The 25,719-nt window shown below is 46.3% G+C and overlaps 1 protein-coding gene across 1 annotated transcript; it reads right to left on the reverse strand.

Annotated features, from left to right (window-relative positions):
* Window positions 1-223: 223 nt before the first annotated feature.
* On the reverse strand, window positions 224-15,401 carry Eloa (elongin A). The gene is given in 11 exon segments (NM_017103.2): window positions 224-607; window positions 1,176-1,354; window positions 2,097-2,208; window positions 2,958-3,138; window positions 3,645-3,742; window positions 3,845-4,000; window positions 4,434-4,548; window positions 5,006-6,185; window positions 7,627-7,733; window positions 9,141-9,197; window positions 15,261-15,401. Coding segments are annotated over 11 exon segments (2,322 nt in total). The 5' UTR covers window positions 15,336-15,401; the 3' UTR covers window positions 224-545.
* Window positions 15,402-25,719: the final 10,318 nt, after the last annotated feature.

Genomic DNA, 25,719 nt, shown 5'->3' on the forward strand with positions numbered 1-25,719 from the left:
CTGGAGGACAGGCATCCTGGCACTCACTCACTCTTAGCCCTGCATCTGGGTTTGGAGTGACACACTGGCTCTGAAGGACCAGTGTCTACTCAGAAGAGCTGACTAGGACAAGAATGGCTTTCGCTAGGCTCATCTAACTTTAATAAAGGACCTGGAAAGTAAAGGGCTAAATATAGTGGACCAAAGAGAAAATAAAATAAAATAAAATAAAAACCCCTGGGGGTATTATAAATACATCTGGGGGCAATATTTATTAATTAAAACTATGTCTTATAGTTTACAAAGATGCTAATTAGCAACAAAAGTATAACTGATCTTAAAGTCCTCAGTAAGACTGAGGCTCATACTGTCTTCAGAAATCTGAAGTGTGCTACAAGCAGGGTGCAGGGCTGAGGCACAGAGGGGGACACCTGGAACTGTGCAGGAGTCAGAGGCCAAAAGTTCCACAGAGCAAAAGATACGGGTCTTCTGTGGACATCCTCTTCTCCCGTCCCCATAGTCCCTGTAGTCCTGCTTCCAGACTCAACCTCCAAGGCAAGTCCTGTTTATCGTCGGGAAAATCTGTTCTTGAATGCTTTAATGGTCTTGGCCATCATCGGGGCAATTTCTGTGAAGAAAAAGGAGACAGTTGCTTCAGATTGGAGGCAGGACAGACATATGCCACTGTGGTTCATAGCAAAGCCAGGCTAAGTTTGTTTTCCATGGCTGTGTATCTCACCTCCATGCACAAATGGACTAACCAGCAGGAACTGTCTGAAAAGGTGCCAGAGAAACCCCGTCCTAAGGCAGACCCCGTAGGTGCAGAACCAGCAGCATCTCTTACAGCTTTTGAAGACTGGCTGCTGTGCTCATGGATGGCTCAAGACACAAATCAGTCAGAAGTCTTTGCTGACCTTTGGGGCCATAATGCCGACAATTTAACTTTGTAACACACACACACACACACACACACACACACACACACACAGACACACACACACACACACACACACACACACACACACACACACGTATCCAGAGCCTCCAGCCCCCCAGAGCAATGGGTCTCAGGATGAGCTAATAAGCATGAACACCTGAGGAGGGCCAGTCTGACTTGGCTGGTGTTCTTTGTCCAGATAACGTCTGTGTCAAGATTCCCCACCAGCCCACAGCCTGCTCCCACCAAAGTTGCTTACTCTTCACAGCTGGTTTCCTGGGATCATAGGAAACAGAGCTGCTGGCCACAGGAGCTAAGTGGGCACTGCTGGTACTGGGCCCTTCGTAGGCCAGCTCCTCAGGACTTGAGTGGAAGCTGCTGCTGCTGTTGCTGGCAGGAACATGGCTGCTTCCTGTTGTATATGGTGCTGGCTTAATCCTGAAACACGGAACAAAGCTGATAATTAGCTGGAACACAGCACACAATCTAACAGAGCTGTTGCTGGGTGACTGGGTGACTGCGCTGTGGCTCTGTGCGGTGGCCTGGTACACTGAGTCCTGGTGAAGAATCAGATACAGCTGTCAGCCCTTTATTGAGAGTGACAGTCACACTAAGCTTTTCCTGTTAAAATGTCAGTCTATCGGGGCTGGGGATTTAGCTCAGTGGTAGAGCGCTTACCTAGGAAGCGCAAGGCCCTGGGTTCGGTCCCCAGCTCCGGAAAAAAAAGAACCAAAAAAAAAAAAAAAAAAAAAAAAAAAAAATGTCAGTCTATCATTTGGAAATGCTCACATGCCCTAAAAAAAAATGTAGTCACCCTGGGAATTTGTTTTGCTTTGGTATGTATATGTATGCAGATGTGGGGACCATGGGCAGAGATGTTCATGTAGAGGCCAAGCCGACCTTGGGTGTCATTTCTCAGGAGCCACCTAATTACGAGATAGAGTCTCCTGCTGAGATGGAGCCCGCCCTGCAGGGTCGGGTCCTTCCTCTACAGGAGCACACGTGTAAGAAACGGAAATGCTCCACCTCAGCAATGAGAAGGGACACTAAGGCAGAGGGAAAGTGCAGATCCAGGAATCATTCAGGAACGCACTCTCCAATGCCTGCCGCCACCACAAAGTCAGGCACTTCCTGCCCCCAGCTCCCCTTCAGGGTAACGACCACGCAGCAGAGATCTTGCCTGACTTTCTCAGGGACAGCTGCTCCCCCGGTTCCAAACTTCTCCTGCCTCCGTCGAACATCTCTCGGTGGCTTGGCCACAGAGTTCACAAAGGCCATCTTTGCTTGTCGTCCTGAGTAGAAACACAAAACATCAATATTTACCTTCATATGAAAGGCACCCAATTTGAGAGTCTAGAGCAGTGGTTCTCAACTTTCCTAATGCTATGACATTTAATACAGTTCCTCATGTTGTGGTGACCCCAACCATAAAATTATTATTATTTTTTTAAAGATTTATTTATTTTATATGAGTACACTGTTGGGGCTGGGGATTTAGCTCAGTGGTAGAGCGCTTACCTAGGAAGCGCAAGGCCCTGGGTTCGGTCCCCAGCTCCGAAAAAAAAAAAAAAGAACCAAAAAAAAAAAAAAAAAAAAAAAGAAAAATGAGTACACTGTTGCTGTCTTCAGACACACCAGAACGGGGCATCGGATCCCATTACAGATGGTTGTGAGCCACCATGTGGTTGCTGGGAATTGAACTCAGGACCTCTGGAAGAACAGTCAGTGCTCTTAACCTCTGAGCCATCTCTCCAGATCACCCATAAAGTTATTTTTTATGGCTACTTCCTAACTGTAATTTTGCTACTATTGTGAATGGTAATGTAAATTTGTCTGTTTTCCTCAAACTAGGGTTCTAGGCAACTAGTGAAATGTTTTTTGAACGCCTCAAAGGAGTCACAACCCAGAGACCACTGGTCTAGAGTCTTCTAGAGCTCCAAACCAGGGCTCCTCAGGTCCTGTGAACCCAATCTCTGAGCAGCCAGAGGCAGGAGACACAGCCCCACCTGGATGCCCTTGCCCAACCCCACACTTCCTGTACCTTTTGGCTTATTGGCATGTGCAGACCGGATGTTGTTTGTGAGCAGGCGCAGCCGCTGCTCTCGGGCGTCCTGAAGCCTCAGGTACATCTCCCTCCAAGACTCATACTCTTCTGGTCTTTCTTCCTTAAAGTCCCGGTGACAGTGAACTTTCCACAACTGATCTGTTTCCTCAATTAATACCTGGAACCAGGACCAAGACTTCTATACAACTTTCCCACACATCTCTCCATTACCTACCCATGACCCAATGCCTATGGTGTGGGAGAGGGAGGGTGATGTGGTAGCAGTAGTTACAGAACCACACTACTGGGAAGAAGGCAAATCACTAGATAGATAGCAGGAAGCAGGCGTAGTTGCTCACGCCTTTACTCTCAGCACCCGAGAGGGAGAGGTAGGTGGGTTTCTAAGTATGAAGGGTAGCCTGGTCTACACAGTGACTTCCAGGAGAACCAAACTCTGTCTTGAAAAAAACCAAAACCAAAAAATTAGCCAAACAATCAAAACAAAAAGGCTCCCAGGAGCAGACACAAAAAGTATGCTTGTGTAAAGGTCGAGACGTGCAAACCAAACATGCCCAGAACAGTGATTTGCCCTCTGACCTGCCCTTCGGCCAAGGCAATCCAGAGACAAAGCTACCTTTGGAAAAAGAGCCAGGAAGGTACGCCATTCCCACTTAGGGCACTCACATGATTGCATTCCTCTATTCGGTAGAGCTGATCGGGTGTGCACCTCTCCAAGACAGGTTCAAGAACAGAATAGGGGACTCCTCCCACTTCAAAGATGGCTGCAGAGAAACCAGAGGTGAGAAGGTGAGTGCTGAATGGCAGCCAAGCTCCCTGTGACAAAGTCCCAGGGCAGTAGCATAATCAAGAGATCGGTGACTCACAGTCAATATTATTCTTAAGCACCCGGATACACTGCTGGTGCAAGGTCATCATTTTGGGGAGATAGGCACACTTGGAACCTGAATACACCTGCATCTTAGAATTCATTCTGCGTCCTGTGAACCCAGCTTCTTCTTCTTCCTGGGGTGAAGAGAAAGCTGTAGAAAGAAGAAAACCAGCAAATCACAAAAGATCTCCAGCCCATAGTGAAGAGCCCCCACACGGCAGCCCATCACTTTTTTTTTTTTTTCTTCTTTTTTTCGGAGCTGGGGACCGAACCCAGGGCCACTGAGCTAAATCCCCAACCCCGGCCCACCACTTTCTAACTCCGGCAGCAAGGGCTCCAACAGCCTCCTCTAGGGACCTCCTTGGGCAGCACACACACTTGGTGAACAGACATAGATGCCTGCGAAACACTAATGCAGGCAAACTAAAAATATAATCTTTAAACCTAGCACTTGGGAGGCAGAGACAGGTGAATCTGACTTCAAAGCCAGCCTGTTCTACAAAGTGAGTTCTAAGGCTACACAATTTTGAAACAGACTCTGTTTCAAAAAAATGAAAATAAATGAAAAAGATGTCCAAAATTACCTTTTCGCTTTGGCTGAAAGGAGGAGATCAACTCGAGGGAGGGAAGGGGACGATAGTTGGTTTGTATGGCGGGCAAGGGGATGTCTGGCAATGCTGGCAGCACATCAGTAGGGACCTGCAAGAGAGAGTGCAGAGCCCACCCTGTGAACCCAGCTTTCTTCCCTGCAGTCGGCTAACCAAGCATACCATACAGGCAAGCAGGTCAAGGAGAGGGAGCTACAAGTCACCCATGACACCAGTTAGGGTCACTGAAATAAATGCTGATAGGGCAAAAAAATGTCTTAGAAAATTGTGAGGCGCTAAGAAGTAAATGTAGGGTCTCATACATTCTCAGTGAGTACTGTACTACTGAGCTTCCTCCCTAGCCCGGAATAAAGCTTATCCTGTCACTGTCCACCTTAACTGCTAGCATGGCTGAGAATATTAATAACGATCAAAACTCAACCAGTTGAATGGCAGCAGGACAGTGGCCTGGCGGGTTGTACGGTAAAGAAATCATATGGCAGCAGCGGCCTGGCAGGCGGGCTTTCCACACTTGGCAGGCAGGCAGGAGAGACAGAGCAGTCAGTTACCTTTCTAGGCCTCGTGGGTTCGGCTCCAGCTGGCTGCAACTTGTCTGACTTGTTTTCATTCGCCTTGGGTAATTTCTGAGCCGAGTTCAAGTTTTTACTAGTGCTTTTAGAGTCCTTCTTTTTAAGTCCTTTTTCTCCAAGTGCTGTACCGGAAGTTTTCACAACCTTCTTCTTTTTCTTGCGGGGCTGGTCATAGCTGAGGTATGACTCAAAGGACATGGTGGGCTGCTCAAACTCATCATCCATGTCCATCTCTTCTACTTTAGGGAGTGAGCCTGGTGACTTTCGATCCGAGTTAGTTCTTACTTTCCCCTCCTGAGCCTTCAGGTTGTTGGGAACTTTATCCTTGGCTCTGGGTAATGGGTCTCCTGTCCCTCGTCCTGAGTCCACGCTATCTACACTCTGCTTGTTTTTGTCAGACTTGATTTTCTCGGAGTCCTTGTGTTTGGGCTTTTTAAAGTGGTTGTCTGAAGCAACATCTAAGGCAGGTGACAACTTCTTCTTGAGGCTGTTGCCTTCTCTGTCCTTCTCTTTCTTGACAACACTGGAGGGCAGCTTCTCCTTGGCACTGTCCTCTGAGAGTAGCCTTCGGCTCTCCTCTTTGGAAGAGGCTTTGTGTGACTTCTCTCTGCCCATGACAGAGCTCTTCTCATCCCCCCTGGCATCCACAGGGCGTTTCTCCTTGTGGGAAGATTTGTGTGGCTTGTTTTGGCTAACAGCCCCTTTCCCTTGGTGCTCACCCAGGTGACTAACCCCTAGTCTGTCCTGAAAGGTATTACTGTGGACTTTCCCAGGCTTCGGGTGTGAGACGATGGGTTCCTGGTCCATCTCTGGGGACCTAGAGAGGTCTGTATACATTTGATGGGGACTTGAAGGTGGAGGAGATTGAACATGACCATAGTCAGACGACTCGGGGTCTGAAGAATATGGTGGTGACACTTTGTGACACCTCTTCCTTTCATCTCTCCTCTCGTGACCATGAGCCACTTTGTGAGGCCTTTCAAGCTCAGGAAGTTTTCTGTGCTTTTTCTGTCTGTGCTCAGGGCTGTAGGGCTGGCTGCCTGAGGCTTGCCAGCTTTCCTGGTAGTTCCCCTCCGCTTCCTCCTCCTGCTGGGGAACATCTCGGGGACGCTTGCGGGAATTGCTCTTCTCAAAATCCTGATCCTCAGCCTCATTGTTTCTAGAACAAAAGCCAGAGCAGAAGCAGGTCTCAGCATTAGCCTCTTCCAAGTCTCAGACCTGACCTCAGCCATGGAGGCACAGGCTCCATCCCAACACTTGGGTGGTGGGTCAGGAACTCAGATGCTCAAGGCAGTTCATCCTCTGCTACAAAGCAAGTTCAAGGCCAGTGGGCTACAGAAGACCCTGCCTCACCACGAAACAAAACAAGGACCAGGCCACAAGTGCTGGCTCACACCTATAATTCCAGTACCAAGGAGGCTGATAGGATTGTTGAGGAATCAGATGTTCAAGGTCACCATGTTACATAGCATGTTCAAGGCTGGATTAGATTGAGTCACAGAATGAGACCATGTTTTAAAAGAAGATATTAAGGCCAGTCTGACAGCTCAAAAGATAAACTTGTCATGCAAGCCTCAAGATCCTAGTCCAATCCCATGGTGGCAGAAGAAAACCATTTCTTAAAAACTATCCTCTGATCTCTGAGCACAGTTCCAGCCACTTCCACCCTTAGTATGCTTGCTAAGTGAGAGAATCTGTGCTCAGTCCTCAACATACCTGTGCTCAAAAAACACCCAACAAAATGTTAATGTTTCTCATTAAAAAAAAAAAAAAAAAAAAAGAATTGTACCCTGGCATGTTGGCCCATTTCTTCTTCTTTTTTTTTTTTTTTTTTTTTTGGAGCTGGGGACCGAACCCAGGGCCTTGTGCTTGCTAGGCAAGCGCTCTACCACTGAGCCAAATCCCCAACCCCGGCCCATTTCTTTAATTCCAGCACTCACAGGCATAGGCAGGCAGATCTCTGAGTTCAAGGCCAGCCTGGTCTTGAGTTCCAATGTGGCTATAGTAAGAGACCTTGTCCCAAAAACCAAAACCAACCAACCAAAAAAAATTTAAGAAAAAAAATATTTGTTTGCATTTTTACATATTTATTTCAATGAGAAGCCTGCACTATACACACATGGAGGCCAGAGGACAACCTTAAGGAGCCAGAGCTCTCCTTTCACCACATAGGTTGCAAGGATCAGTAGTTAACAGCACTGACTGGGGTTGGGGATTTAGCTCAGTGGTAGAGCGCTTGCCTAGCAAGTGCAAGGCCCTGGGTTCGGTCCCCAGCTCCGGGAAAAAAAAAAAAAAAAAGAATAGCACTGACTGCTCTTCCAGAGGTCTTGAGTTCAAATCCCAGCAACCACATGGTGGCTTACGACCATCTGAAATGAGATCTGATGCCCTCTTCTGGTGTGTCGGAAGACAGCTGCAGTGTACTCATATATAATAAATAAATAATAAATAAATAAATAAATCTTTAAAAAGAGAAAATTTATTCTCGATACTTTATCATATATTCTACAATAACCTACAATAATAGTGGGTTGTTTTTAAAATTGAGGTAACACAGTTTGACATGTGAAGCAGAACAAGCAGAGAAGAAATGTTCTTACCGTTCTACTGGAACCAGCTTCTTCCACTGGGCAACCAGGTCTCTGGCAAAGTTTCCCACTTGCTCATGTTTCCGAAAGCTGTTCACTGTTTTCCCCACCCCAGTCTCCTATAAATGTAACACAGGAATTGATTGAGGATTCTGAGCCTAAAGGCATGATTTTCTACAGAAGTAAAACTTCCTGTTGGAGAAAAGCAACAAATACATACTCCTCTAATAAAACACCCAAGCCTTATGCTAAGTTACTTTGTAGTCTATGTTCAGATGTCTGACACAAAGTAATGAAGCCCACAGGTTTAGAGAAGGTCATCAGAACAGACCAGAACCACAGACTGTAACAAGGAGGGATAGGGTTTGATGCAGCATGCTTTCCCTGAGTCAGTGAAGTCCTCATCATAACCCTTAAGGAAGGAAGGAATCAGCCTAAAGCCATGGAAATTTGGGTTTGTTTGTTTGTTTGTTTGTTTGTTTTTGAAAAGACCGGGTTCAGTATGTATACCAGGCTGGCCTTGGACTCAGACTCACCTACAAAGGCATACACAACCATGCCAGCCTAGAAGTTTCCTAGAATTAGAATCTATGACTAGTAGATGCAAAGCCAATATTCTTTTCATGTATTAAACTTTGTAAAAGATTTATGCTTCTATGTGTGTGTGTGTGTGTGTGTGTGTGTGTGTGTGTGTGTGTGTGTGCCCACGCATACGTACATACATAGGTACATAATTAAGTATAGGCCATGTGTGAGCAGCTGTCTCAGAGGTCAACTGGAGTTAACTAAAGGCAGCTATAAGCTGCCTGACAATGCTGAAACTGAATTGGAGTTCTTTGGAAGATTAGTAAGCACTCAAACACTCGCCTATCTCTCATGCACCTCACGTATTTACATTTTGAATTGAGGGAAAGAGTGACAACTTTGCAGCACCCACATCAGGTAGCTCCCAATTGCCTACAACTGCAATTTGAGAGAATCTGAGGTCCTAATGTTCTCTTTGGGCATTTAAATACTCAAAGTCGCACTGGTACACACATGTAAGTAAAAGAATAAATCTTTATATTCTGAACTAAAATTTTTGAACCAAAATTCAAGTAACAGGAACTAGTCACACAGCTTAGCTGAGGGCACTTGTCTGTCATGCATAACGCCCTGAGCTTCTTCCACAGCATGCCTGCCTACCTTGTCACATGACATAAAATCCACCATTTTAAAGTACAGTGATTCCTGTACTTTACCTTCATACTTACCTCCTCATAATTCCTCATACTTCCCACCACCTAACTCTAGAACATAAAATAAACCCTGTTCCTTCCAATCCCCAAGCCCTAACAACCACACATCCCTTTTCTGCCCATTGATTAGCCCATTCTGGACATTCCATATAACAGAATCATACACTATGCGTGTTTTGCATCTGCCTTCTTTCACTTGTAAAGCCTATCCTCACGTCTCCCTCTATCCTCTCTCAGTGAGAAACATTTGCATCAGTACAGCCACATAATACAGTTAAAAATTCTTACCACAAGAATGTCTACTGTAATAGGTAAGACGGAAAGTTTCTTCAAATATTTCAATAGCTGCAGAGAGAATGAAACAAGTATTAATTTCTATAGTCATACGGACCTTCTCTGAGGCAGATGATACCATGTGCTTGATGGTGAGATATTTGGAGTGATGCTCTTCATAGTAACAATAACAACTATGGGTGCTATTTGTTATCTTAGGTGTGAAGAAAGGCCTTGTTACTAGCCCAAGACATTCACTTTAGTCTATATGGTTTTAGAGTCTTGGCTTTCTTTAGTGACTTTTTAAAACTGTGTGTGTTGTATACTCGTGTGTGTCTGTGGAGCACAGGACAACTACCACCATGCTGGGCATGGCACTGCACGCCATTAATCCAAGCACTGTTTAGGTGAGGGGAGGTGGCCGGCCTCATCTAAACTGGGACCCAGTCTCAAAAAACCCAACAATCAGTGCCACAATCACTGGCCTGGAACTCACCAGTTAAGCTAAGTTCACTGATCAGTGAGTTCCGGGGCAGCTCTGTCTCTGCCTCTCCAACACTGGAATTACAAAAGGGTGATACCAGCACAGCATTTCTACACAGGTACAGGGGACCGAACTCAGGTCCTAACTCTTCTGAAACAAGCTCATTGTTACCAAATGAGCTACATCTCCCAAGCCCTCTTTTGCAGCTTTTGGGGTTTCCTGTTTATAGTACTAGACATTGAACCTAGAGCTTAACTATGCTAACAAGTGCTCTATTGCCAAGCCAGAGCCTAGCCTTCTTATGTTTAGAGACAGCCTCACTAGCTTACTCAGGCTTGGCCTCGGCTTTTAAACTTCCTGCCTTAGCCTCTGGGACTGCAGGGTTACAGGACTATGTCACCAAGCCTGACTACATTACGCTTTTTTTTTTTTTTTTGGGTTTTTTTTTTTGGAGCTGGGGACCGAACCCAGGGCCTTGCGCTTCCTAGGTAAGCGCTCTACCACTGAGCTAAATCCCCAGCCCACGGTTTTTTTCTTTTTAGAAATTTATTTTATGTATGTGAGTACACTATAGCTGTCTTCAGACACACCAGAAGAGGGCATCAGATCTCATTACAGATGGTTGTGAGCCACCATGTGGTTGCTGGGAATTGAGCTCAGGACCTCTGGAAGAGCAGTCAGTGCTCTTACCCACTGAGTCATTTCTCAAGCCCAGATTATGTGTCTTTAACTACTTTCTTCTCCAAGGGTAAAGAAGAAACAGAGAAGTGAATTAAAACTCACTAAATGGGACTGGGGAAATGGCTCATCGGCTGCTCTTCCAGAGGACCTGTATTTGTTTGACTTCCAACACTCACATGGAGGCTCAAATCATCTGAAACTCTAGCTCCAGGGGATCCAATGCTCTCTTCTAGCCTCCAAGGGCACCAGGTATGCATGAAGTGCAGACATTCATGCAAACAAAACATCCATACGCAAACTAAGTAAATAATGTTAAAAACCCTTACTAACTTGCCTGGCATGGTGACTAATGTCTATAATCCCAGCATTTAGGAAACTGAGGTAGAAGGATCACCCTGAGTTCAAAGGTCCTCTGGGTTTCAAAAAGGGAGATCCCGCCCCCTGCTCACAAAAACAAAACAAAAACCAATCAAACACTGCCATCAGCAACTATCAGTTTGCAGAGGACTGTGAAAGGTAACAAGTTTAGAGAAATTATCTACAGACTTGATACATCTAAAGTAGAACAAGGATTCCACAGGAGAAAAGGACCTACAAACCTCCTGAAAGGCTAGTGTTTAACAGAAGTCTTCAACACAAAAGGGAAGTCAAGACCAATCTGAGTTCCTGAAGTCAGAGCTTTGCTGTTAATAATGATCAAACATTTCTGGGTAGATCACAAAGATTTGGGTTTGTCCATTTCCTTTCTAAAGTCTTTAAAACTAGGTCAAAACTGGTGGAGCAGAGCTCAAGATGGAGTGACAGACAGGTCGTCTCAGCTTCTTGCCTGATCATGTGAAAGTCAGTAACCTCCCTGAACCTTAGTTACTTCATCTGCAAATCAAAACCAGTGTCTCCATTTGCTGCCAGCTGTAGGATTCATTGGGACAAACCCGGTGCAGTGCTTAGTCATGGTGTCTGCAACACCATAAAAGTTAATAAACATGTTCATCCCTAATCGTTTCATTCAGCCAATACCTCCTTCCATGCCCTACCCTGGATCCTGGACCAGACACTGCTCAGGCAACTCCTACTTAATTTCCAACGTATGTCAGGATTGGCTAAGCCTTTTTCTAAGAATGGGTATGTAATACAAACACTTTCCACACGTGGGAGTGTGGTAAAGTACAGCGGTGTAAACAGACAACGGAGCCAGCTGTGGTACTATGCCCTCGTAAACCCAGCCCTCAAAGTCTGATGCCAGCCTGGGCTACACATTGTAGGCCACAGTACATGGCAAATCCTCACTCGAAAGCAAAAACATGGAGCTGGAGAGATGGGTCAGTGGTTAAGAACACTTGTTGCTCTTCCAGAGAATCCAAGTTCAGTTCCCAGACCATCTGGCAGTCACAGCCATCTGTTACACCAGCTTAGAGTACCTGATGTCCTCTACTGGCTTCTAGGGGCACCCACATACATGTGTACAAACTATCAGGAGATTGGAGCTTTTTGGTTATATGCACATACAACATATATGCATAACTATTTCAATTTTTAAATTCAAAACAGGGCTCAAGAGATGGCCCAGTGGCTAAGAGCACTGGTTACTCTTACAGAGGACCTGGGTTCAGTTCCCAGAACCCTTATGGTGGCTCACAGCTGTCTGTAACCCCAGTTCTACCTGACCTAATGCCCTCTTCTGACCTCCATGGGCATCAGGCATGCATCTGGTAAACATACGTACATGCAGGTAAAACTCATAAAAAATAAAACAACTTTTTTAAAAAACCAACATAAAACAAAATAGGTAACTGCTGCCCTCACATTTAAATATTAGACAGTAAGACTCGTTCTATGTAGCCCAGGCTGTAATCCTCATATTACTACAAGGTGGAGCAACAAGTATGTTTTTCTGGTCATTCTACTTCTATAATTACTTAACATGGTCTCTAGGCAGAGCAACTGGATCACAGGTGACAATCTTGTTTGACTGGGAATAAGAGGCCCAGTGGTGTATCTGGGGAATATGAAACTTAATGGAGTAAAAATGATACTTAAACTCTCCATTTCCTCTATGATCCAACCCAGGAACATATGCAAAGGCTAATGCTAACAACATTTTCTCAAAGGGAAATCTGGAGTTGCTGGAAAGAGTTAAAATGGGTGGTTCTCCTCTCCCCGAGAAGGGGACATTTATATACCATCCACTCTGCTTGTCTCATTTGACCCTGTGTAGTGCGTACTGTTCTCCTATTTTACTGATACTGAACCTGGGTCCAGGGAGGTTCCATACTTGCCAAAAAAGCCAAGAAACAGCTAACACCACTGTCCTTAAAAGGAAAGCAAGGAACACCTAACTCATGCACCTCGAAGGAAAGAAGAAAGCAGGAACTCTTCCTCAGTACCGTGCTACCTAACAGCTCACAGTTAATGTGACAAAGGAGCTCACAAGGACAGTTACAGGACCAATGACACAGCCAACATAGAGGAATGGAGTCAGAAGTCAAAGAGGATGTGCTTTGCACTAACTGGCAAAGTGAGTGCTGCCTGTTGCTTACCTTTGCAGACACAATGAAAACTCTTGAAATTTTCAAGAGTTCAGTTCGCGATTCAGCTCAATATAAGAAAAAGACTTCACCATCCCCTGTTTTCAGTAAATTCCAAGAATGAATGAAGCAATAAGAAGCAGAAAGTACTATGGAAGTACTTTCAAGTAGATGGAAACTTGTATTGTCACCCCAAAGTTTCATCCATAAAGCCAGCAAACACTGCTAACAGATGACAGAAATAACAAAAGTTTGCACAGTCCCATGCATAGGAATCTCAGGTTCTCCTGCCCACTGCTTCCAGCCTTGGAGCTAACCAGTTCCTAACAGTGACTGCCTCGTTCTCCATCTACAACCAATCTGTGTGCTTCAGTTTTCACACTCAAAACCTAATAAATTGGACTGCTAACTTTATCCATCACGAAAATTGTTTCCAATCCAATGATAGGACCAAAAACTAAGTCATCTCCCAGTACTTTCTCTAACAAGTAAGCCTAGCTAGAGCTTGGAACGAATGTAGAGTGAATACACAGCTAATTTACACTTAAAACACCAAAATCCAATAGCAGGGGTCCCAAAAAACACAGGTGTGGAATCAGCCTTTTGGCTAATAATGGTCTGGAAGCAAGATTTGGTTGCAAATTCAATACTGCTCTATAATCATCTTGCCACTTCAAGAACCTGTGAGAGCTTGCTGTGTTAAAAGGAGGTTAGAAAGTCAGTGTGCCGGCTTGCAATTTTCTCTCTGCAGTCAGCGTGTTTCTGAATATCAACGTTTCAGGTCCTTTGCACGGGGGTCTCTCAACATTTTCCTCACCTCCATATTGCTCTCTTCACAACACATTCAGTTCTCTCTCCCTAGTGGGTACAGAAGCCAGGAGCTCACTAAGCTGCTACTGAACTATATCCCTTGCCCCAAGGTAATTTTCTATCTGGGAAATGAAAAGCCAAATAGGGCTGTCAGTGGCAGAGGGCTTGCCTACTAGTGTTAGCCTAGGAGTCCCCGCCAACACCACAAGAACTACAATCAAATACAACAACAAACTAAATACCCTTTGAAAAACTTATTAGGAGTTTAAAAAAATTTACTTAAACCTTTTCTACCCTGACATTTCATACACAAATAGACCATTCCAAAATTTAAATTCTGAGAAAAAAAAAACCTACAGATATTACACGGAGGATTTTTATTTTTTTAATCTGCTGGGGGAAACGACCAAATGAGGGTGGTTACTTTAAGGTCAGTCACAAGTCTTATAGTGTTCAGGAAGGCAATCTGGTACTTGGAAATAATGACCATTTATTAAATGCCCACAAAGGGTTATTGTAAAAAGAAACTTGTAAATATGTCTGACTGAAGGTCCCCCAAGGCCTCCATAGAAAGGAAAACACAAGACAATTGAAACATTTACGTTTTCGGTGATTTATAACACAGCTTCAGAAGTGTATCTCTGAGCTGAATGGGGGTGGCCTGGAGGTGAGAGGTAGTGTGAAACCTTCAAAACCAGAGAACCCTCTCCGTGACCCACTAGGAACAAGAGTGAATGGGGTCCTGGACTGGAAATTCTGAAAGATGGCGATTAACACAGAGAGCACCTGGGGCCAGCTGGTATTTCAGGAAGAACCTAGAGAAGAGACAGGCTGAGCAGAGAACTACCCCAAAGTCCAGAGCTGGTGCTGGATAGGAACCTAGATTGCATGTGTAAGTCCGCTTGCTGCCTCCCTCCATTACTTCCTCTTTTACTCAGCTCTCTGGACACTTCACCTTTTAGGAAACTCAGGCCCAAGCTAGAACGCTGACAAGCAATGTCACACCCGTCGGTGTTTTCGGCCAGAGACTTCAGTGAAAATGATCCTAACTCCCACCATACCCTCTCCTAGAGCAGCGAGAAGCCTGGTCACCTGGGGACCAGGAGGGGATACAATGTATTTAAGATAACAGTTTCTAAAAAGAAGCAACAAAGTAGTGAAGTGCAATTAAACATGGTTCCTCATCACAGCCTGCTCCCACCTTCCAGTATGTCAGAGCGGTGTAACACGCTCACGCCCTCACCAGGCACCCGAGTTCCAGGCGCAGAGCTCAAAAACCCAAGGCGTTCCCCGTTTTCTCGTTAAAGGACAGGGGAAAGAACAGGGGTCCTGGAGCCGGCGAGCGGCACAGTCGCAGGACCCCCAACCAGCGGACAGAGTCGCTCGGCTAGGACCGGCAAACAGCTGGCGCGACTGCCCGAACCCCGGGGAGCGCCGAAAGGGCCGGCCGCCCCTCGAGTCCTCAGCACTCAGTCGGGGGGCGCCCGCCGGCGGCGAACTCCTCGCTGCCCCGCGCCGCTCCGTGGGGCCTGGCTTCGGGTCTGAGGAGAACCCCATCTCACCCAGCCCGCGACCGTTACAGGGCCCGCGCCGCGCCCAACGCCCGCCCGCGCCGCCCACCCGCCCGCTGCTCACCTTCTTGGGGTCCGGGTTCGCAGCCAGGCGCGCCTGCAGCTTCTCCACAACTTGGAGCGCCGACTCCGCCGCCATCGCTGTCACTGGCGCGGCCTCCTCGCCGGAACTGGGCTCGCGTAGCGTCCTCGGGCCGCAACTCCGCCCTCCGTGAGGCCCCGGCGGAGACGGAAGCGCGAATGGTCCCTTCCGGGCCTCCGCTGGGGGGCGTGTGGGGAAGGCCCCAGGACCGGCCCCCGCGCCAGACCACGCCCCCAACATCACGGCGACCAAGTCACAGCACAGCTCAGGTCACGCCCCCGACACGCCCTGCCCAGAGCCACGCAACCAGCCACGCCCCCAAGGCCTTCTGCGTCCCGCGAAGGTTCTGTAATCTGAAAGACAAAACTCTGGCTTTACACTTCGGTCACTGCCCTCCCAGTCATACTGTCATTTACACCTGAGGGTGGTGTCAGTGCTCAGGGTTTGAAGCGGCCCCAGTGACTATCTTGAGATCCTTGGAATGGAAGGAAAGAACTGACTCAGGTAAATTATCTGACTTCCACCTGCAAGCTGTGACACACCCACACAACAAAGAAACATGTAATTTTAAAGTAACTTAACGGTATTGTAATTTTGGGAGAGCAACCCAGGCTGTCTGGCTTCAAGACAATTTGAAACACTGGAAATAAAAATAGTAACACATTACCAACTATCTTGTCCTCAACAGCAGAGAACAGCCTTTTTTTTTTTTTTTTTTGGATTGTTCCAGTGACATTACTTTCTTTTCTTCCTCTTTCTTTCTTTCTTTCTTTCTATCTTTCTTTCTTTCTTTCTCTCTCTCTCTCTCTTTCTTTCTTTCTTTCTTTCTTTCTTTCTTTCTTTCTTTCTTTTCCCGAAAAGGGTTTCTCTGTGTAGCTAGCCTTGGCGGTCCTGGAAGGCACTCTGTAGTCCAATCTGGCTTTAAACGCAAGAGATCCACCTGCCTCTACCTCCTAAGGGCCGGTCGTGATTGAAGCTATGCGCCACCACCATCTGGCTCCATTTAATAATAAATTAAATCCTAGTAAATTAAAAGCCAACCTGAACTACATGTCCAAAAAAGGAAAAAAAAAAGAAGAAAGAAAAGGGGCTATAGAAATGGGTCCACAATTAAGAGCACCAAGTGCTCTTGCAGAGGACCTGAGTTCACATCTGTCTGTCAGCTCCAATCCAAAGGGACCTACGCCTCCTGCATCTGAGAGCACCTGCACTCACATGAGTGTACCCACCCACATATAATTGAAAAATAAATCTTGTAAAAAAAAAAAAGAAAGAAAGAAAGAATAAATGTTGAGGCAGTGTCTCAGTAAGGTAGCCTTGGCTGTCCTGAACTAGCTATATAGCCTTGACCTGCCTCTGCCTACTGAGTACTCAGATTAAACCAATTGACATCAATTGGTTTAAACCAGTCCCCCACCCCCAAAATAAGACTTAACATAGGGTCCAGGGCGATGGCTCAGTGGCTAAACTGGCTAAGAGATAATCAGTTGATGAACTGAATTTTATTCTTGGGGACCATCACGAAGGTGGGAGGAGAGCGTTGGCTGTCCTCTGACCTCTGCACACGAATAGTGGCATATGAGTCTCTCTCTCTCTCTCTCTCTCTCTCTCTCTCTCTCTCTCTCTCTCATACACACACACACACACACACACACACACACACACACACACACACACACACTAAATGATATATAAGAAAAGGGGCTGGAGGGCTGGAGAGATGGCTCAGTGGTTAAGAGCACCGACTGCTCTTCCAGAGGTCCTGAGTTCAATCCCCAGCAACCACGTGGTGGCTCACAACCATCTGTAATGAGATCTGATGCCCTCCTCTGGTGTGTCTGAAGCTACAGTGTACTCACTAATAAAATAAAATATATAAATATATCTAAAAAAAGAAATATAAGAAAAGAAGAGAAACAAGGAAGGAATGAAGGAAGGAGACAAACTGTCTAGTTAAGGAGGAATACTGAATTCTTCTGGAAAACAGCATACAAATTCCTCTACTTGAGCAGGTTTGTTTTGCTTAACTGTGGCCACAGCTCTCCTCAGAGTTTCAAATTTCTAAACTGATTACATCCCTGATTATTTCACAGGTGAACATATATACTTAGGGATGGCACCTTCCCCTAGCGGGACTCCCAAAGCTACTCTGAAGCCTTGGTGGCACAAGCATTTAATCCCAGCATTCAGGAGGCAGAGATAGGCAGAGCTCTGAGTTTAAGAGAGACCAGTCTGGTCGACATAGGGACAGCCAGGACTACAGAAGAGAGACTCTGTCTCAAAAAAAGTACTATGAACATTTAACAAAAAAAAGAAAGAAAGAAAGAAAGAAAGAAAGAAAGAAAGAAAGAAAGAAAGAAAGAAAGAAAGAAAGAAAGAAAAAGAAAAAAAGAAAGACAAGCGCTTTAGCTCACTGATACAATGTTTGCTAAGCTTGTAGGAGGTCCTGGCTTCTGTCTCCTGCTTTCCTTACACAAAGAATAACAAAAATAATTCAGTACTTTCAAATGGCCTCCATGTATATACATTGTATCCAGCAGTAGCCTAAAGCTTCCCTTAGCTGTTTATCTTGCTTAGTTTGGTTGTCTTTTCATTATGTGAGCTCAGTGAGGGTCTCTGTGCTCTGTAGCTGCTAAATAGATGCTCGACGACTGAGTTGATGGCCACCCGGATGGCTCAGCAGGTCAAGTGCTTGCAGGGAACGTCTGGCAGGAGCAGACTGAGACTGGCTGATGGCTTCCTGGTGGCACAGCTCTGTGCTATACCATACATCTTTCCCTCCCAGACCCATTCTTCTTCCACTGCTTGTATTTACTTGCCAGCACATCGGCTGGAACCTCCTTCTACAGAAGACCAGCTGAAATACCTAGCCTTGTGGACTGAGTAACTACTAGATTCTTGGACTTCCGGTTCACAGTTGACCACTGTTGGCGTAGTTGGACTACAGACTGTACGTCATCACCATAAATTCTCTCAATATAGAGAAACATTCCATAAGTTTTGACTCTAGAGAACCCTGACTAATACAAATAGTTTGGCTCTTTTTTTTGGGTTTCGGTTTTTGGTTCTTAAGATACTATATCCTGGGGTTGGAGATTTAGCTTAGTGGTAGAGCACTTGCCTAGCAAGCCCAAGGCCCTGGGTTCGAACCTCAGCTCCGGAAAAAAATAAAATAAAATAAAAAGATACTCTATCCTATGTAGCCCTGGCTATCCTGAAATTCATCATGTAGCATACACTGGCCTCTTATTTTCAGTTGTCCTCCTGCCTCTGCCTCCTGAGATTACATGGTGTGATGGCTTAGGTAACTGTTAGTTATCTAGCCTGCCATTTTGTGCTGTTACTTGTGTCCTAAGAAAACTTTCTCACATGCTGTTACAGCTGCTGCTAGGTCGTTCTGTGCTTGGGTGTTCTTGGAAACCGTTCTCAACAGACGTTAGTTAGAACTGCTTTGTATAGCTAGCCACAATAAGCGTGGACCCGAACCAACCACTCGGCAGCACTTCCTACCTCTATTATGATCTTTTATAGTTTACGCCTATGTAAGCTGCCCCTGTGATGGACTTCAACTGAAGACAGACACCCACACCAATATAAAAAGCCATTTGGAGCCCTGACCGCTCTTCCAAAGGTCCTGAGTTCAATTCCCAGCAACCACACGGTAGCTTACAACCATCTGTAAACTTTGCTGTACACTTACCCTGTTCCCATCAGTTAGGGTATTCAACAGTGGCAGGGGACTTGTCTTGTCTAACATTCATGTCTTAACTTGCCAACCAGGATGTCGGTCACACAAGTATGTCTGTCTGTCTGTCTGTCTGTCTGTCTGTCTCTCTCTCTCTCTCTCTCTCTCTCTCTGCCAAGTAAGATGTTAAGTTCCAGGGAAGTGTTGGGAACTTAAACTTTACTTGACCCCTGATCAAAATTATCAATTTCTCATGGTGATGTGTTTACAAAAAAATAAAGATAAAGGGGGAATATTTTTTGTTCCATGCGGGTGAGGTGTGGGGGAAGGGAGTGCTTGGCAGACCCATGTTGAGGCATCCCTTCATGGAGGGGCCAGCCATACACGGGTATAGTATAAAATAGTTTATTCAGGGTATGGGGAGGAGAGTTGAGGGAGTAGTAGAGCCAGAGAAAGGCGGGGGGGGGGGGGGGGGGGGGAGGAGAGGAGTAGAGGCCAGTCATGAGCACATGGAGAGAGATGGGAGAAAGGAATGGAGAGAGAGCAGGAGAAAGAAGGGAGGAGCAAGAACAAGAGAGGAGGGGCAAGCAGCCTTTTATAGTGAGTCAGGCATACCTGGCAGTTGCCATGTAACTATGGGGCGGAGCTTAGACAAAAAAAAAAAAACCGCTAACACCTGGTTACTCTGAAGAGAATGACAGAGTACTCACGTGCATTAAATAAACAAATTAAATAAATAAATCTTCTTAAAAGGGGGGGGGGCTGGAGAAATGGCCCAATGGTTAAGAGCACTGACTGCTCTTCCAGAGGTCCTGAGTTCAATTCCCAGCAACCACATGGTGGCCCACAACCATCTGTAATGGGATCTGATGCCCTCTTCTGGTGTGTCTGAAGACAACAATAGTGTACTCATAACAAAAAAAAAAAAAAAAAAAAAGACTTCCACTTTGAGTAGGGGTCAAATCCCCTGTGTACAGCAAAGACATGTTCCTAAGGGAGTCCCCTATCTCTAAATCCTGATTGGTGGAATAACTCAGTACAGATGTTTGTAGATTTGAGCTTAAAAGCCCTGTAGGATTTTAACTCAATGTCATATCCAGCTTGCGAGTCCAGACTGTGGCCTTGATTGATCTCTCTTGGGGTGTGGTGGTCAATAAACCATCCCTATTTGCCTGAGCTCAGTGTCTGAGTGGTTTCTGGGATGATTCCAAGACTCCAACACACGATGTACTAAACTCGGGTTCTTTTTGCATAAGCCATTTTCCTTCCTGTTGCCTGAGGCGATACTTGGGATGAAGAACAGGTTCGAGCTATAGACCTCATCTCCTCTGCTGATCTAGGAGCTGTGAGAGGGCTGGGGCTGTAGGTCAGTAGGAGAGGGTTGGTTTGTTTGTATTTATTTATTTATTTATTTATTTATTTATTTATTTATTTATTTATTTATTTTTCGGAGCTGGGGACCGAACCCAGGGCCTTGCGCTTGCTAGGCAAGCGCTCTACCACTGAGCTAAATCCCCAACCCCTTTTTTCTTTTCTTTTCTTTTCTTTTTTTTTTTTTTAGGGTTTCTCAAGTACCTGACGGGTAATGGAAAAAAGTTGCCAACTTGTGAGTGAATGAGTGAGTGGGTGAATCTGCACAAAGGAGGAAGCCTAGCTCCACCTGGAGGCCCAGCGGGACCTTTTAGAGTCTTTGAAGGAAAGAACGGGCCCAGGAGAACTGAGCAGGGTGATCAGTTCAGGCGGGACAGTAGCAGGTCCAAGAGGACTGGATGACCTTTCAGGAGGGCAGGAAGAGGAGCAAATACTCCAGAGTACCACGGAACCCTGTTCCAAATGCCCCATAACTGACAGGACTCCCACAGACACTCCCAGATACTAAGTACAGGGTTGTGAGGCTGAGTTCTACCTTGAAGGCAAGGCAGGTCATCTGAGCATGATGCAAACCAACCACGTGGAACATGTGTGTTCAAGGCAGCATGACCGCCTACAACCCTCGAGGAACTTTCTCTCTAGAGAAGCTACCTTGTTCCCAAGAGGCAGAGACTTGCACACACCCAAACGGAGGCCATTCCAGGGAGCTGAGACAGGCATATGCTATCAGGGACAAGTGTGTTGTCAGACACCCCTCCCCCGCCCCTGGAATAAGTGCCCCTCAGACCTGGAGTAACAGGCCAGCCAGCCAGCCAGCCCGACAACACAACAAACCCAATGTAAGACTCAACTCTGTTAGCAGAGGTGACACTTTAAATATTGCTCCCTTCAAGAGCAGCCTTAGGTGGGTGTCACTGTCCTTATGTCACACAAAGAGAAAATAAAGTAAGGCTGAATCGGGTGACAGGAATGCCGTGGCTGAAGCCCGGATCTCTGGCTGTGAACGAGGCTTTCCCATTTCACTTTAAATTTCACATCCTGACTGACTCAGGAGAGAGGCCTTCTGTGGCACCCTTTCAGGTTCCTGTTGGGACAGTTTCTCTGCCATTGCTAATCAAACATCCAGCATTGCCCACTGAGAGAGCTCCACTGCCCCTGGAAGCGGACACTTCACCAGCGAGAACCATTGCCACCAGTCACTTCCTTTTCTACATCCTATTGTTCTTGTTTTAAGCTTGAGGGCACTTTTATTAAAGTCTGAGAGGAAAACAGCAGGGCAGGGAAGCTGTAGGTCTCTGGAGGTGGGAGATGGTGAACGGGAGCAAAGAAGGCCTGGCCTTTTGAATTAGGGTCTAAGAAGGGCAACGGAGCAGGGTAGCATGGCGGAAGGGGCGGGGCGCGGGTAGCGTGGTGGAAGGGATGGGGCGGTATGCTGCAGAGAAACCAGAACGCTAGGGAAATCATGTTTAGCTCAGTGACTGAAAAAAAAAGAAGGAAGGGGACAGGAAAGAGGACAGAGCTGCTGTGAGAACAAAGCAGCAGCACTTCTTGCTAGCAATGGGCCAGGCCAGAGGAAAAATACCTCAAGGTGTTCTCTTATCGGAGTATTGGCGCCGTGGTTGTGATTGATAAATATGCTAATATCGAGCCAATAATACATCGGGAAAGTCCTGCAGACTGAAGAAACATTATGCTCCTTGAGGCAAAGGGTTTTGTTTGTGTTTTTAGGGTTTGAACCTAGAACATCTCAGAAGCTAGGTAAGATCCTACTATCAACAGAAAATGTCACTAGTTATTGGAGTTTCTGCAAGAGCTTGATATGTAATAAAGATAAAGATCACATCAGAGATATAGATTTCTAAATAGATTTCCTGGAAGAGATGGCTCAGCAGTTAAGAGCACTGGCTACTCTTCCAGAGGACCTGGGTTTAATTCTCAGCAACCACCCAGTGGCTCACAACCATCTGTAACTCCATTCCCAGGAAATCCAAGGCCTTTGTCTGGCTTCTACATGTCCCAGGCATGTAAATGGTGTACAGACATACCTGCAGGCAAAACACTCATGGATATAAAATAAACATAAGAAAACAAGTAAGTTATAACTGTCTATAGTTTGTCATAATTAAACTCCTTTGTGCAAATAATATTTGGCAATAAAAATCATTTCAGTAGCATTTCAACATGGATGATTTCTGTTTGCAGTGAAATCTCAAGCTCTTAGAAGAATTTCAAATAGCACAAAATAAGTTAAGAGCTCTTGAATAGCCTGGCAGTGGTGGTATAAGCCTTAAAGCCCAACACTCAGGAGGCAGAGGCAGGTGAATCCCTGACTTGGAGGCTAGCCTGGTCTACAGAGCTAGTTCCAGGACATCCAAGAGCTACACAGAGAAACTGTGTCAGAAAAACAAAAACAAAACAAACAAACAGAAACAATTCCGCATGGTAAACCATAAGCTTCAGGGCCTTGTCGTGTTATTTTGTTATTTTTGTTTTTGTTTTTCTTTTCCTGCACCTCATGCCTGCAACCACCCAGTGGGAAGGCTTACACTTCCACATCCTAGTTCATCACTGAGGGGAAGTCAGGACAGGAACTCAAGCAGGGCAGGAACCTGGAGCAGGAGCTGATGCAGAAGCCATGGAGGGATGCTGCTTACTGGATTGCTCTTCATGGCTTGCTCAGCCTGCTTTCTTACAGAACCCAGGACTGCCTGTCTATTGGTGCCAGTCATACTGGGCAGCACCCTCCCCCATCAGTCAGTAATTCATAAAATGCCCTAAAGACGGGCTCTGCATTCATCCTTTCACTTTTTAAGAAATCCAATGCTTGGGGCTGGGGATTTAGCTCAGTGGTAGAGCGCTTACCTAGGAAGCGCAAGGCCCTGGGTTCGGTCCCCAGCTCCGAAAAAAAAGAACCAAAAAAAAAAAAAAAAGAAAAGAAAGAAATCCAATGCTTCTTTCTATTTTCTCTTCTTAGTTACAGCTGACAATGGCGTGAGCCGCCATGTTCATGCTGGGACCAAATCTGAGTCCTCTGAAAGAGCACAAGTGCTACACTGAGCCTTCTCTCCAGACCATGAACGCAAGCGGCTCACACATGCTAGGCCACGTGCTTTACCGCTAAGCCATACTCCCTGGCCCATTCTAACATTTATCATGAGATGACTCAGGGTGATGGGCTGGACTCTGGGTCCCCTGAGGTATGCAAACAGCTTAACCCTAACTAAGGAGTCTGGTGTAGTGGATGGGTATAGTACCACTCAAATAAAATAAAATAAAATCCTATCCTTAATCTGACAGTACCCGGAGGAGGATCTAAAGGGCTGGGAACGAATATTCTGTGGAGGGGGCTGGGAGTGTGGCTTGGGTGGTAGTCCTTTGGCTGGCATGCACACAGCCCTGGTTCGGTCTCCAACACTGTCTAAAACTGGTCTTAGTGGTACACACCTATGGTCCTAGAACTCATGAGGTAGAGGCAGGAGGATCAGAAACTTGAAATCCATCCTTGGCTCCACAATGAGCTTGAGGTCAGCCTGGACTACATGAGATTCTGTCTCAAAAAAAAAAAAAAAAGTTGGGGAAAAAGAAAGGTTTTTAAAAAATGTATTTATTGGGATTGGGGATTTAGCTGGGTGCGGTCCCCAGCTCCGAAAAAAAGAAAAAGGAAAAAAAAAATAAATACATTTTTTTTCCTTTTCTTTTTTTCGGAGCTGGGGACCGAACCCAGGGCCTTGCGCTTGTTAGATGTATTTACTTTAAATCACGTGTTTTGTGTGTGCATGCTATGTGCGTGTTTAGAAGGCGTTATAATTGGTTGTGAGCCACCTGGCATAGGCGTTTTCCTCTGCAAGAACAGATCCCTCTCTCCTGCCCAAGAAGAAAGTTCTGTAGATACTCACCCACTGCTGCTGGGGAGGATCTGACTGAAAGGCACAGCGGCACCAGGGCTAACCTCAGCAGATTCGATTCAGTCCTGACAGGACTGCCGAGCCAGCAGGCTTGCTGCCACAGAGCCGTGAACGTGACCGGGACAGAAAGAGCTCCAGGCAGTGCAGCACTTGATAAATATTTTGCTCCAGGGAGCACAGGAAGGCTGGAGCTGAGGTAGCAGCGTGTGGGCTCTGTACAGCCCGCTGGCAGTCTTTGTTTGCTCTCACAGCGAGTGGGAGATCCAACCAATTGTCAGTTTTAAATCAGGCGCTTTCACAACTTCCCTTGAAAACCAGTCCTATCTGGCTGGGCTGGGGCAGGGGTAGCCTTCTAACTCTGTGGTTTCATCTACTCCCCCCACTCCTGATGCTCACATTTGTAGTTCCGTAAACATGGGAGAGTTCTTGTGTGCGTGTGGTGTGTGTGTGTGTGTGTGTGTGTGTGTGTGTGTGTCTGTGTGTCTGTGTGTCTGTGTGTCTGTGTGTCTGTGTGTCTGTGTGTCTGTGTCTGTGTGTGTCTGTGTGTGCATCAGCAGCATAGTCCCTGCCTCACACAAGTGGAACGAATAGAAAGACCATGAAGAAGAAATGAAAGTAACAGAATTACTCAGCACCTGAAGCAAAAACCCTGGGCTGGTAGAAAGTCAGTAGAGACCCAGGCTGCCCAAGTCAGAAGTTGGGACTGTCCTGGTCCCCCTACCCCCAACACACTCGCAACCACTGATCCGGTTGACTGTGCCTTCCGAAGTCCCCTGGAAAGCCCCCTCCCCCCATCCCCTTGTTGAGGCTCTCACTTTCTCTCTTGGATCAATGTGCCCATTCACCCTTAAGGCCACCTCTGTCCAGGCCCCACTCCTCTCCAGCAGAGCTGTTAATTCAGATTCTCATATGCAAATCAAAATGAAGTCCCTCAGGGCCCCCTGGGCCTGAGAGCCCCTGTTCTCCGAGGCTCCAGCAGCCCAGAATCACCCTGGGAGCCTGGCCACTGCTCTCAACACCTGTCCTTCAGCCTTGAGGTTCACAAGGAAGACTTAAGGTTTTTGTCTTGTTCTGTTTTGTTTTTGAGACAGGGTCTCATTTAATCCAGGCTGGTGGCATCAAACTCTGTGTATCTGAGGACTATCTTGACTTCCTGGTCCTCCAGCGGCCCAGCCTCCCAAGTGCTAGGATTGCAAGCTTGACCAAAACAGCCATTGGCCAGAAACACGTTTGTTTTTCAAGACAGGGTTTGTCTGTGTAGCCCTGGCTGTGCTGGAACTCTGTAGAACCAGCTGGCCTCAAACTCACGGAGACCCACCTGCCTCTGCCTCCTGAGTGCTGGGATTAAGATATGCACCACCACCACCCAGTTAGGACTTTAATTTTTTAAAATATGTGTGTGTTTGGTATATGTGTGTGGGAGTGCACATGCATATGCGTGTGTGTGTGTGTCTGTGTGTCTGTGTGTGTCTGTGTGTGT

This window comes from Rattus norvegicus, chromosome 5, assembly GCF_021556685.1.
Source record: "Rattus norvegicus strain SHRSP/BbbUtx chromosome 5, alternate assembly SHRSP_T2T, whole genome shotgun sequence".
NCBI classification, from domain to species: Eukaryota; Metazoa; Chordata; class Mammalia; order Rodentia; family Muridae; genus Rattus; species Rattus norvegicus.